At 44.9% G+C, this 13,421-nt stretch overlaps 1 protein-coding gene across 1 annotated transcript in view; it reads left to right on the plus strand.

Annotated features, from left to right (window-relative positions):
- The window catches only part of Svil (supervillin), a 190,561-nt gene that overhangs the window by 151,376 nt on the left and 25,764 nt on the right, over positions 1 to 13,421 (plus strand). Inside the window, exons 18-21 of the mRNA XM_028778184.1 lie at positions 6,215 to 6,362; positions 9,533 to 9,622; positions 9,708 to 9,794; positions 11,702 to 11,879. Of these exons, the coding sequence (XP_028634017.1) occupies positions 6,215 to 6,362; positions 9,533 to 9,622; positions 9,708 to 9,794; positions 11,702 to 11,879 (503 nt within the window). The remainder of the gene's footprint in view (positions 1 to 6,214; positions 6,363 to 9,532; positions 9,623 to 9,707; positions 9,795 to 11,701; positions 11,880 to 13,421) is intronic.

The raw sequence follows: 13,421 nt of genomic DNA on the forward strand, positions 1-13,421 counted from the left end.
TGTGGATACAAATGTGCTTGCTAGCTGAAGCAGAATGACACACTTGAGCCACACCCAATTATCCAACTTCTAGAATCGTCTAAAGTCTTCAGACAGAGAACATATATCTGAGTAGCAGAGGTGTCAACTGTGCATGGTGTCACTTCCCAATGCAGTTGTGTTGAAAGATCCAGATCCCTACAGTCAGGTCAAAACAAGCTCAAACCGAGATGGATTTCCTACAGAGCTGCTTAAGGGGGTGAGGGCTCGTGTTATTTCAGAGCACTGTGGGTAGAGGGTGGGTCTGAACTGCCTAGACACTTCCTGGGCTGAGGCTCTTACAGGGAAGAGACTCAGGCTTCCCCTGCACTCACTCTTGGGATAGAAAACCCAGTTCTGAAAGCAGCAGGACTCTAGGCCCAGCCTGCACCTGATGTGCCACCCAGGGCTCGGCTCTCTCTTCTGCAGCCATGGTGAACGGACTGTTCCTAGACTCTTCAGTGGCCTAGTTCACTTTGGCCTAGACAATAAGCTCTTTGAAGTTAAAATAAGCCGATCTATTTTAGGCTCTTGTTCCTCACATGGGGAAATCTCAAGTTCTGTTAAGGTCAAGTGGTTTCCAGATGCCTCTGACAATGCAGGTCCATTTCTTCCCAAGGGCTGAGAGTCTGCTTAAGCACACACTGCTTCACTGCTCAGAGATGAGGGAGGCAAAGGGCCTTAAGTCTGGTGTTTCTTGAGATGACACTTAGGCTTGTTTGAAAAGTTATTCCAAATGTCTGTCTGAATGCCACCCTGGAGAAGGGAAGACCTTGGTGACATATGCATGCAGACAAGAACCTAGTACCTATGGAAAACTGAGTCTTTTCCGTGGGTGGCCATCAGGAGAACAGGAGAGCAGGTACCACAAGTGTCGGTCTTACAGCCAAACACAAAGAAGCTTTGGTCACTCACACCTCAGTTCTAAGCCCTTCAAATAGCACACATCTATGGGAAGCACACATCTGTGGTTAGCACACATCTATGGTTAGCACACGTCTGTGGTTAGCACACACAGCCCCCCATTATTGTCTCCTGGACTTGAGTTAGTGTAGGTGTGGGTGAGCAGGCAGATGCCTGGGCTTCTGAATGTGGCACATGCACTTAGCAGTAAGGATCTAAAAGCCACTAAGCAGTGGTACAGTTCAGGTCCACACTTCAAAGGACATGTGTTCTTGAGCAGGATTTGTTTTCCTGTCCATCAAGAGAAGAAAAATAAAGCGAGGTCTTCCAGAGGTCCCCTGCCAGGTGTCTTCTTTCTTTCTAGTAAATTATAACTAAACCTCACCCCTACTTGGCCCTAGTCAACATTGCAGCATATAAGGTGACCTATGTCCGTTTGAAGACAGCCATCCAGTATCTGGGACTTTTTCCAGGAAATAAAAACTCATTGGAGAATGGCTGTTTTCAGGTCTGTATCTGTGCGTAAGGCCTGGGTGGGAATGGGTTGCCCTTTCTGCTGCTGCCCTAATGAGATCAGTTAAGGCTGGGATTTCAGATATCACCAAAAAGACCTGAAAATTCATGGAAGAGACCCTTGCCACATTTGTGTGGGAATTGTTTGTCATGGCTGAGGAGTGTCATCGCGGGGTGATGTCTGCTCACAGGTTGTCATTGCTCCTGTCCCTGAGGAATGGTTGCTTGCTGTTCATGGCTCTGGGATGTATGCATGTGCATGTGTCTGCCTGACTGAACCCAGGCACAGAGTGATCACCACAGCAGACTGTTCCCGTCCTCGACAATGTTCCTATTTGTTTTAACCTGTAGGAAGAAGGAGGATTTACAGATGATAGTGCCATTTCTAATCTGCTTTGGGTAAGCCTGACTCTAATGCAGGTGTCCTTCTATAACAGAACACAGTGGATCCCGCTGGTGGGTGCAAAGCTTAGACACATAGCCTGGAGCAAAGAGAGAGGGGTCTACCTTGAGAACACTACCGAGAAACCTCAGAGCCATGCTTCTGAAAAAGAAAGCCAGGGATTCTTAGTGGAATCTTATGTGTATACATGTGTATGTGTGTGTTATACATGTGGATGCATGTATGTATATATACATATGTGCATATATATACACATATACATGTATATAGACACACATATTTTATACATGTATATATGAAAAACTTGTCATATATAGAGAGAGGCCAACATTTTCCTGAATGTGCTTAGTTTGTGGTCCTACATAGCATATTTTATTTTGTTTTTAATGGCATGGGACCATCTCAGGCAAGTGCAGATCATCTGAACAGTGTCACAGTGGCTATGATTGTTTGCTGGTTCCTTGTAATGTTCTCTGGAAATCTGCAAAAACAACCAGCTTTGAAGGAATAGTGCCTCACAGTCCCTTAGAGGGGCAGAGGCCCTCTGCTCACCAAACATAGGTAACTGTCCCTGTGACTGCTAACATGTCTTCCAATTTCATGGCACCTATAGTTTCCCATGTGTTCCTCATTTGTTTTTTATATCCCTGGGCAACATATAGCTTTCATTGAGTGTGGAAGCTGATTCTGTGTCATAATGTAATGAAAATGTCATAAAGTAGTCATGTATGTTACATACTTAAGCTGTTGGAGAAAGGCCCAGGTCTCATCCCTTTAACTAAATATCCATATACATTCATATATGAGTTCCAGTAATCTGTCATTCACTTATTCAGTTACCGCACAACCCTGGCTCAGGTGCATGGAAGGGCTGTGTGGGAGGTATGTCATTCAGCAATGACACTCAAAGGAAGGATGGCCTTAGAACCAAAATTGCAATGAGAAAGTTAACTGTTGGAAACTTGCCATGTGTGTCTCCTCTTCCACCCACTTGCCCACTCCTACACCCTGGTCCGCCTTCCAGTTTCCCCTCTAATCCTCTTGCTCTGCCCTATAGGAACCTGTATTTGCTTCTACTTACTCTCCTGCTATGCCTGCTGCCCATAAACACCTGTCTTTTGTATCTGTTAATCAGGTGAGGAAAAGCTATGAGTTAGGCTGCGTTGCAGTTTCTGAGTGGTAGAGAAGATTTCATTTGGGGGATAAGCAGCTCCTTTGTGGCCTTTCGTTGTATGTGTGGAGAGAAAGGCGGAGGTTGTGTGTATCTGTGTGTGTGTGTGTGTGTGTGTGTGTGTGTGTGCGTGTGTGCGTGTGTGTGTGTGTGTTTGACGTTTACATATTTTTCAAAATAGCTCAACTCACACCCTATCCTTCACCCCATCTTGTTAGGTGGATTCAGTACTATGAATTCCCCCTTGAAGTCATGAAACTGAGTATGAGGAACAGGGTCACTTTTTCTACCTTTGACTTTTCAGTCCTGAGGCAGGAGCCCAGGAAGCATAGAGTATCCATCATTCCAGCTAAGTACAGTGCATTCCTGCCCAGGTCGTTGCTGGTGAACACTCCCTCAGCTCTGACCCACGTTGTCTGCCACTATAGAGGACGGTGTCCCTTCCTTCGTAGGCTTTGTCCTTCCATGACCATCATTCTCACCTCTGATTTTGCTCAACTGATGATCTTAATCTCTGTAGAGCTGGAAATGGGTAGTATTCACTTGGCCCTGTGCCTTCTCATACCTTGAAAGTTTATGTCTCTTCAGTGCTGGGCAATATTCATGAGTCTGAGTGGACTAGGCTTATGTAGCCGTTTACCTCCTTCAATGGCATCTTGATTGTTTTCAAGTTTGGGTAATTGTGGGTAGAGCAGCTATAAGCAAAAGCCCACATGCAATTTGTTGTTATTGTTGTTGTTAAGACACAAGTTTCAACAGTCAGGTATTAAAGGACATGACTGAGAAATTGTATGGTAAGAGCATGCTTAGTTTCCCAAGAAGCTTCCAGATGTCTTTCACAGTGGCTACATAAAGTTCACATTTCCCCAGTATCCAATGAGGTGTGTCATGTTGCTCAAAGTCTATAATAGCTTTCAATGTCCGTGTCTTAGATTTGGGCCATACCAAAAGACAATAGGGTCAAATTTTAACGTGTGAGTCCCTCACAATGTGTCATTGTTGAATATATTGTCATATGGTTCTTTTCTATCCGTGTGTGTTCTTTGGTGATGTATCTACACAGATGCTTTGTTCATCCGTTTCCCAGTCATTGAGTTTTAAAGTCCTTTGGGAATCTTTGGTAGCAGTCCTTGGTTAAATAAGGTCTGCAAATATTTCCTTCCATCCTATGGTTTGCCTTCTCATTCTTCCGACAGATCTTCTACAGAGCAGTTTATTAATTCCAGTGAAGTCCAGCTGGGCAACTGATCCTTTCAAGATTCATGCCTTTGGTATTCTACCTAAAAGATGATTATACCCAGGCTGGGAAACATAACATGCATGAGGCCATAGGTTTGATCTTTGTAGGGTGGTGGTGGTGGTGTGTGTGTGTGTGTGTGTGTGTGTGTGTGTGTGTGTGTGTGTGTGTGATTAAGTTCATGTCTAGATTTTCTCCTATTACCTCTTAGGAGTTTTATAATTTTACACTTCACAGATTAAGACTATGAGCCACTTGGAGTTAGTCTTGTGAATTACATATGATCTAATCTAGATTCGTTTTTGTTTTGTTTTATATGTATGCAAATATTCCATTACATGACTTCTTAGTGCCTTTATTCCTTTACTCCTCAGGGTTCAGTCAGCTGTAGGTATATGGATCTGGTTCTAGACTTTGTATTCTGTTCTGATGGTGTAGTCAGTGCCATACTGTCCTGAGTCCTGTAACTTCCAGCTGAGTCTTCTGCCTTCATCCTTCTTCAGTTTCCCTGGGCTGTTCCAAGGCTTCTGCTTCTCCATATACATCCAAGTTCAAGATAAGCTTATCTATTTATAAAAGATTTTTATTAGGACTACATAGGATCCAGAGAGTATCAAATTGGTGAGGACTGAGTTGAACATCTATCCATGAACATTGGATATCTTCCATTGAATTTTTATTAAGTTAAGAAACATAACAGTCATCAAAAGCAATTTATGTTTTATGATCTCAAACCTTCAAAAATGTTAAGCCATGTATTATCACCTTTAACCCTTTGCCCAGATGAACGTGTTAACATGCTTATATATGAGTTTAACAGTGTTCTCAGTGATGAGGTAAGTCCTTTACTTTGCCCCAGAAGTGGTGGTATCTTGAAGTTTCAAGATTCAAGAGTACAGAGAAGGAAGCAATGTGTTGGAACAGTGCACAGGCTCTGTGAGGCAGCGTGCAGCCTCTGCTTCCTTGCCTGCTCCAAGGCACTGTAAAGAGAGTGAGATGCTGTTCCCGACCCACCAATTCCTGCTTTCCAGTCTTCCTGGCACTTCCCTCTCCCTCTCTTTAGTCCCCTCTCCCATGTCACATGTGACTGTATGAGTCTGTGTCCCTGTGTTTGACTGAGTACGTGTGGCTGTGCATGTGAGTGTGTATGGCTGTGTATGTGTACTGTTAATGTGGTTACACATTACACATACAATGGTTGTGTATGTATATATGTATATGTGTATCTACATGTGTGGCTGTGTATATGAATGTGTCTGACTGTATGTGTCTAATTTTATCTTTCCTTTCTAAACTGTGAGCCTGATGTTTGTGTAGTATGATGACCTGCTCTATTTAGTACTTCAGTGAGAGCTGCCCAAAGTCAAGGCGTTTTCCTTCACGCCCATGGTTCAGTGAGGCAATGATCAAGACCAAGAGGCTTGTCGGGCTCATGATAACCAATCCAGACCTGTGTTTGCATTGTCAGTTTTCCCTAATAATATTCATATTAACCATGCTCTTTGTGACCACCCTTGGGCCCACACCAAAATCATGCATTGCATTTAGCTGTCAAACTCTGGTACAAGGTTGTCGCTTGGTCTGAATTACTATCAGAATCTGTTATGATCTAAAGCCTCCTCCTGGGCTCCCTTAGTTGCCTAAGTTCCCAGGTGACATCACTGCAGAACTGGAAGGCCCACCCAGTCCTGAGGAATCGTGTAATTCACATTCCTTCCAACCAGCTCTCCTACTTCATCAAACTCATGCCCTTGAGGAGCTGAGTTAGATGAATGTTCCACTAACCATGCTCTTTGTGAGCACACATGGGTAAACTCTCCTCGTGAACTCACCCAGGATCAGGACACAGGTAACACACGGCAGCTTTGCCTCTTAACCTGTTTTGTCCCTGGGCAAATGCTGCCAGGCTAAAGCTTACACCTCCATCTTTCTCCTTCTTTTTTTCCCCTTCGGTGCATTTTGTACACAGAGAGTCACAGAGAGTCGAGAGAGCCAGATGACGATTGAGGAGAGGAAGCATCTCATCACTGTGCGTGAGGAAGCGTGGAAGACCAAGGGCAGAGGCGCTGCCAACGACTCCACACAGTTCACCGTGGCAGGAAGAATGGTGAAGAAAGGTCAGGCCTGCGCGTGCACACATCTATGTGTGCGCGTCTGTGGGCACACACAGCAGGGCACACCTGTCCACGAGGGAGGATGGTACATGACAACACAGCAGGGGGGAGGGAGGCCCTGGTCTTGACATCTCACACTGCACTGGTGTTGAGTGAGCCAGTGGGTTTTTAGGGTTGTGTAGGGTGTTTCTGCCGCCACCATGGAAGCCTTTGGTAACAGGCAGCTTAGCAATAAGGAGTCCCTCTTGTTCTTTGCAACTCAGTTTCATGTCCCTTGACTCTAGCTTTGTCAGCTGGGGCTTACAGAGATCCATTTGCAGGCATGTGACAGATATCTAAAAGATGTTCTGAATTCCAGAGAAGAGATAGGGACGCCCTGCAGATCACCTAGGGCACCACAGACCCCAGAACTCTGTCAAGCTAAACCCAGAGATGCAGGAAACAGCACTGTGTCACCTTGATCAGTGGTCTCCAGAGAGTTTGCGGGGGGTTGGGGTCTGAATTCATGTTCTGTGGCACATGGTTAAATGTTAGGGTCCCTCTGTCCTCCATGTGGATGTGCTCCCATTTCTCAATAGCAGATTTCCCAGTTACTGGTAATATCCTCACATGCACTTAGCCTTTGGGGTCTGCCAGCTCCTCCGCCAGTTTAGTGGTCTTTCACCTCAGACCGTCCATTGTGAATAAAGCCTAACTCTTTCATGGCATTCAAGAGACGTTTGCAGAAGGGAGGGGAAGGGAAGGAAGGCAAACCTTGGTGAGTAATTTCCTTGAATCTTACTGGAAGAAGGCTTTAAGGCAAAGATGTCAACCTTGAAGGACAGCAGAAGGCCATTTGTCCTAACAGGATGAAGTGGGACCTGGCGTAAGGAGATCATGAAACTGTTTAGTCAGGTGTAATCTGGAGCCCACCCCTCCCCCCCCCCCCTCCCCCATCCCCCACCCCCCCACCACCACCGCTTATTAACAAGAGGCAGGGCTCTGGGCTCAAAGCCATTAAAGGCAACTGGACCTAAAAGTCTTCAGCTGCAGACTCCAGCTTGTATTCTAATAGTGATATGCTCAGTTTCTATTTTAGTTTATTTTGCCATCTCATCTGAAGAGTCCTAACTGGGCTCCTCCCATGTACCCCTGCCTTTGTGCCCTGACCCACACTGTTGGTCTGGTTATGGAGTAGTTGACCCCACAGTGATTGTTCTGTCCCTATCTCCCTGCACAAGCCCTGATTTTCTCAGGGTTCGTAAGTCATGGGTCTTTCTGGGGATAATAATTTCCTTGATTTTAATCTGATACAGAAGAACACCTCTATTTTTGAACTATTAGTTCTTTTTAATTTGCAATTATATGACATCTGGTTTTTGTTGACCACAGATACAACAGTTCCAGACCCGAATGTACTCGACAGCCACAGGATTCTACTCTCACAGTCCCAGTGGCCCATTCAGACAGTTTCAGGGTTTCATTGTTTCTCCCCGGGAAGCTCTGAGCTCTCCTGACTTCTTTTGGACATTTTCTGCTTTTGATATCCTTCTACTCTGTGTAACAATTACCACATCACAAGATCTCGCTAGTAGTCTGAGTTGGGAGGAAGACCTTAGAGCATGCTATGACTAAATGACAATATTTCCAGAGGAGGTCCATGTCTGTTGCTTTTAGAGCTCACTTAAAAGAGCTGTGGGGAGACCTTTGGTTGCTTTAATACTTCAAAACTTCACCCTATATCCCCTATATTCCTCCATCGCATTATGGGGAAACCCATAACATCTCTAGCTGGGAAGGCAATGTCTCACAGGTCCTGGAACTCTTCTTCACTGTGGCCTGACTGACAGCAGGGGGCACTATAGCAGCGGGATTTGCCCTGTGTCCCTGAAGAAGGGCAGATTTTGCTAGTTGCTTTGGGACTATCAGCCTGCTGAGCTGAGTGAGTCTAGTTTATTGCCTTCAGAGCCAATGAACTCCTCTGGTAACTCAAGCACTCTTTAGTATGACTTGATGTTTGTCCTATTTTGTGACACCCGATTATACTTATATTACTACATTTCAAGAAATCTTACTTTCTCTTGGACATGAGTATTTTGCTGGCCTGGCAACAGAAATGAGTTTTAGAATATAGGCACATATATTTGCAAGTGTATATGCAAATGAATATTGGAAAGTGTTTCCAGCCTGTTGCTCAGAGCTTAAGTATTGAGTCAGTTCCAGTCTTGCCTTTTTCCTGCATTTGAATGCTTCATTTGCATGTCTAGCTCATAGAAGGAAGGAGCAGAACTCTCCTCTCTGTAGATGAGGGTAACATACATGTTTTCTGCTGTTCTAGGACAGCACTTACAGGGCTATGTCCTCTTACACACACACACACACACACACACACACACACACACACACTGCAGAGTGTGCAGAGAGTAGCAGCGGGTCTTTCTTTACAAACACTACACTTACTTCCCTCCCCAGTGTCCTCTCCTCAGGTAGGAGTGGGTATCTCTAAACTTTCTATCTGATGTTTTCATATTTCAACTGAGTGCCCTCTGGGCTAAAAGTCCCTTTTGCACTTTTCATATGTCCTTCAACCTCTGCTTGAGTAGGTACTTCCCACCCTCTGTCTTAGGGAACATGTGATTATTTTTAGCATACCTTAGCTGTGTGAGCCTTACCCTCCCAGAATCCCAGATGGATATGATGTGTGTTCTTTCTTCTGAACACTCAGACCTCTGGCTTGTCCTCCACACAGTGAGTGCTCATACATTCACCCTGCCATTGCCTCCTCACAGACTGGAGAGAGTCCTGTCGCCTGGGGCCTTGCTACCTCAGACAAGGAAGCTTACTCCAAAGGTCCTCTGTGGGAGATGGTGCAAATTTGCTTTTTTCCTGGGGCCCCCACCACTCCAGAAGACCCTCAGAAACTCCCTCTTGTTCCGGTGTATTCTGGAAGCCATGTACACTCTCACTCCGTTCATAGGCTATGGAGATGCTTACCTTGTCTTTACTGTCTATTTTGGAGTATCAGCTTACAGTTACAGGAAGAGGAAAATCTCAGATATGGCTGCATTTGGTGGCAGCCTGTGCATACTTGTGTATATACTTGTGATGTAAGGACATGTATGGGTTCATTGGGTTCTGTAAACTTCCACAGTTTATCTTGAACATGCTAAACTGTGCCTTTGTGTCTTCTGCAGGTCTGGCATCACCCACAGCCATAACCCCCATCTCATCCCCTCTCTGCAGTAAATCAAGGGGCACTACCCCGGTTTCCAAACCTTTGGAAGGTATGTGTCCCTGTCCACAGTGACATGATCATCTGAACATGGAAGCTCATGGGTGCTTGCTTACAGATGGTGTCTACTTGTTTAGATATTGAAGCCAGACCAGATATGCAGCTGGAATCGGACCTGAAGTTAGACAGGCTGGAAACCTTCCTAAGGAGACTGAATAACAAAGGTATGTGCCAGAAGCCAGAGGGGAGCTACATCCTGTCTTACTACCCTCCCCCCCCCAACCCCCCCCCTGGGGGTGCGGTCTCCTAGGACCGCTTAGTACCAGCTTTAACCCCATTAACTTTTCCCGTTTTGTTTTTGTTATTGCTGTTGATTTGTTTTTTGAAACAAAGTATCATTTAGACCAGGCTAGCTTTGAACTTACTTCATTCCCAAAGATAACCTTGAAGGACAGGCATGTACCACAATAGCTGGTTCTCCAAATCCTACTTCTGACTGCTTTCTCTCTTCAGCCAAGTTGTCTCCTTAATATCTACTTTCTTAATTTATACAGACAGACAGACAGACAGACAGACACACACAGACACACAGATACACACACACACACACACACACACACACACACTTAAAATCTGCTGTTATTCTTCAAAAAATGAACTTGTAGTCAGTACCAACCAGCATTCTAACTCTGATCCACTTAATAATATCCTAAATTTAGGATGCCTAATAGTGCACTTGTTACTGACTCAAAACCCTTGGGATGCCATCCAATCCAAGCATAACTCAGAGATTTTGTCTTTTTACTATAAAGCAATTAATGTACAAATAGAAAATCAACTTACTTTTGGATGGGCTTTGAACTTGGCATCATTTCTGTTAAGGCAAAAAGTATGTTAATTTCTAGAATAAAACTCTAGCAAAAAGATAATGCAATAAACACTTTATTATAATAATTGGTGACACAAAAGGCAATATGCAGGAATAGCCTTTTCTCTCTTGATAAAACATATCTATTCATCAAGTACCAGGTACTAGGAGTCCCTACAGGCTGAAAGTTACACAAACACTGAAAACCAGAGCTATCAGGTCAGAATATAATAGTTAATTTGACTGTGTAAGATATATTAATGATAAATCTATTACAAATCTTTGTTAGGGTTTCTATGGCTTTGATAAATACCAAGACCAAAATCAACCTAGAAAGGAAAAGGATTTATTGGTTGACTGATTGGTCTTACAACTTGTAGTCCATCATCCAGGGGGCTCAGGGCAAGTACTCAAGTAAGGCTGCAACCTGGAGTTAGGAACAAATGTAAAGGCCATAGAGAAGCACTGCTTACTGTCAGTGCACCTTGTGGCTTCAGCCTGATTTCTCCCAGCGCCAAGGACCACTTGCCTGGGGTCTGCACCACCCTCAGTGGGCTGGAGCCTTCCACATCAGTCACTACTCAAGAAAATGATGCCTGGGTTTGCCCACAGGCCAATCTCATGGGGACATTTTCTTAGTTGACACTCTCTTTTCCCAAATGACTCTAGCCTGTATCAAGCTGACACAGAACTAGCCAATACAATGGAATAACAGTGATCTAATCCGTGATCACCTGACAGTGGCCATGACCACCACAGTGTTCTACCTGCTTTTGGAAATAAAGTTTTATTGGAACACAGCTATGTCCTTTTGTTGAACTGCTGTCTGTCCATAGCCACTTTTACACTATAACAGCAAGGCTGGGGAATTACATACTAAGCTGTGTGCTCTCCTCAGACTAGTCCCAAATGCTTTCTAGTTCTTTCCAGAAAACATTTGCAGAACCCTAATATGGAATAAGGCAAAGGGTAGCTTCCTCTGGTAGAAACACATCAGGTTCACAAGTGCTCATGTGCCTGTGAGGGCAAGGTCATCCATCCTGCTTCCTGTCCTGACCATCACTGCACAGGTGGGATATCCCCCTGAGAGATGTGGAGTGAGCTGGGAGCTGGGGTGCAGGGTAGACAGGAAGAGGGCTTTGGACCTCACTGCTGTGCTTTCCCCACGCTGGGATCTTAGAGAGGGGACATAAAGCATTGCAGGGAAAGGTCATAGTAATTGTTTCTTGGAAGCTCAAAGTATATTTGCTCCATTGTTGATAGTTGCTGGGATGCAGGAAACAGTTCTCACGGTCACTGGCAAATCTGTCAAGGAGGTGATGAAGTTGGATGATGATGAAACCTTTGCCAAATTCTACCGCAGCATGGATCACAGTATACCCAGAAGTCCTGTGGAGCTGGAGGAGGACTTCGATGTCATTTTTGACCCTTATGCTCCCAAGTGAGTTTGAGAATGGCTCCCTTCACGTGCCCCCCCAGTCCGGTCACCAGAAACTTCTGCCGTGGGTATTTGCTCTAGAGGGTCAGCCTGACGTACTTGCATGTCTGCTGCATGTGCCCTGGATGTCTGTGCAGTCTTGAAGGGTGTGACTGGCTTTCCCGTCACCCAGGCATTGCTTTGTGGGGTTTTATAATATCACCACTTAGCATTTTCCACAATTCTCCCACTGGACACCACTGAACTTACTCATAGCTTGATACTTGATTTATATGAGCTCAGATTAGCACAGTGAATTAGAAAATCAGCAGCCATAGTTCTTTGCTTCCAGCAGTGTATAAAATTGATATGTCCATGGGCTTTCTCAGAGGCACTCAAAGGTGTCCAGACGAACATTATAAAGAGTGATTGTGTGTTAGGATTCCTGAAAAATACATATGTTGAACTGAGATCAACAAAAACAAGCAAACAACAAATAAACCAAGTTAGAGGACAATTTAGTTTAAACTCAGGTATGCCTTGAGTGGACAGCGACAGTTGCAACACAGTCCTAAGTCTGTCTTTCCATATGCTGGCTTCTCTCTTGGTCAAACTGCAACCATAGGGAAAGCAGTACCCGCATCCAGTACCAAATGGACAGGCTACTAAGTCAACCCAGAGTCACTTCCCAGTAGATCCTTAAGCAGCCATAGGGAAAGAGGTACCTGCATCCAGCATCAGATGGACAGGATACTCAGTCAACCCAGAGTCACTTCCCAGTAGATCATCAAAGACCAGGTTTGTGCTTCATTGTTCCAGCTTGGGTCCAAAGTCCACTCTTAAACCATTCGTGCAATCCAGTGGACAGATATCCATCAACCAGAGGGGTGAGGTAAACCCCAGAGGAAGCCTCATATACCATCAGGGGGAACTTGTCCTGAGCAAGCTGCACACAGCCCGCACTGCACTTCTCTGCTCCTCCTATGCAATCATCAGAGCACCTGTGTCGTCCATGTTCACTCATGGAAAGTTCCCATCAACTCCTCCTGGTGCGTGCGATGTGCTGCTTTGCATGTTTCCGTCCGTTCAGTTAACCTTCTACCCATCTAGCCGTCATTGCTGAAGCTGCTATATATAACTGTGAAATGGAATAACTTAGACAAAAGTGTATTTGTGCTCACGTGCGTACTAAGGATGCTTCCAGGCACAGAGACTAAGCCCTTGGCAGTTCTCTATCACCACGAGTCTGTTGGGAGGTCATACCACTGATACACTGCTTCCACAAGCTGATCCACCCAGACTTGGGTGAGACAGTCTCAGGGGTGATTCTGAAGGCTTATTTTATTCCAGAATATTCTTCATAGATGTGGTTACTTTCCTCAGGTACCTGGTAGGCTGAGTTAATAAGAGCTATAAACAGAAAAGCCATGTATGATGAAAAAATTTAGTCTAGGGAATAAAGATTCAATGGAAATGCCATTGCCATCTGTCAAGTCGCTGAGAACTTGTTGGTGACAGGAGTAGGGGTGTGTGTGTGTGTGTGTGTGTGTGTGTGTGTGTGTGTGT

This window comes from Grammomys surdaster, unplaced genomic scaffold (genome assembly GCF_004785775.1).
Source record: "Grammomys surdaster isolate TR1022 unplaced genomic scaffold, NIH_TR_1.0 328, whole genome shotgun sequence".
In the NCBI taxonomy this organism is placed as follows: domain Eukaryota; kingdom Metazoa; phylum Chordata; class Mammalia; order Rodentia; family Muridae; genus Grammomys; species Grammomys surdaster.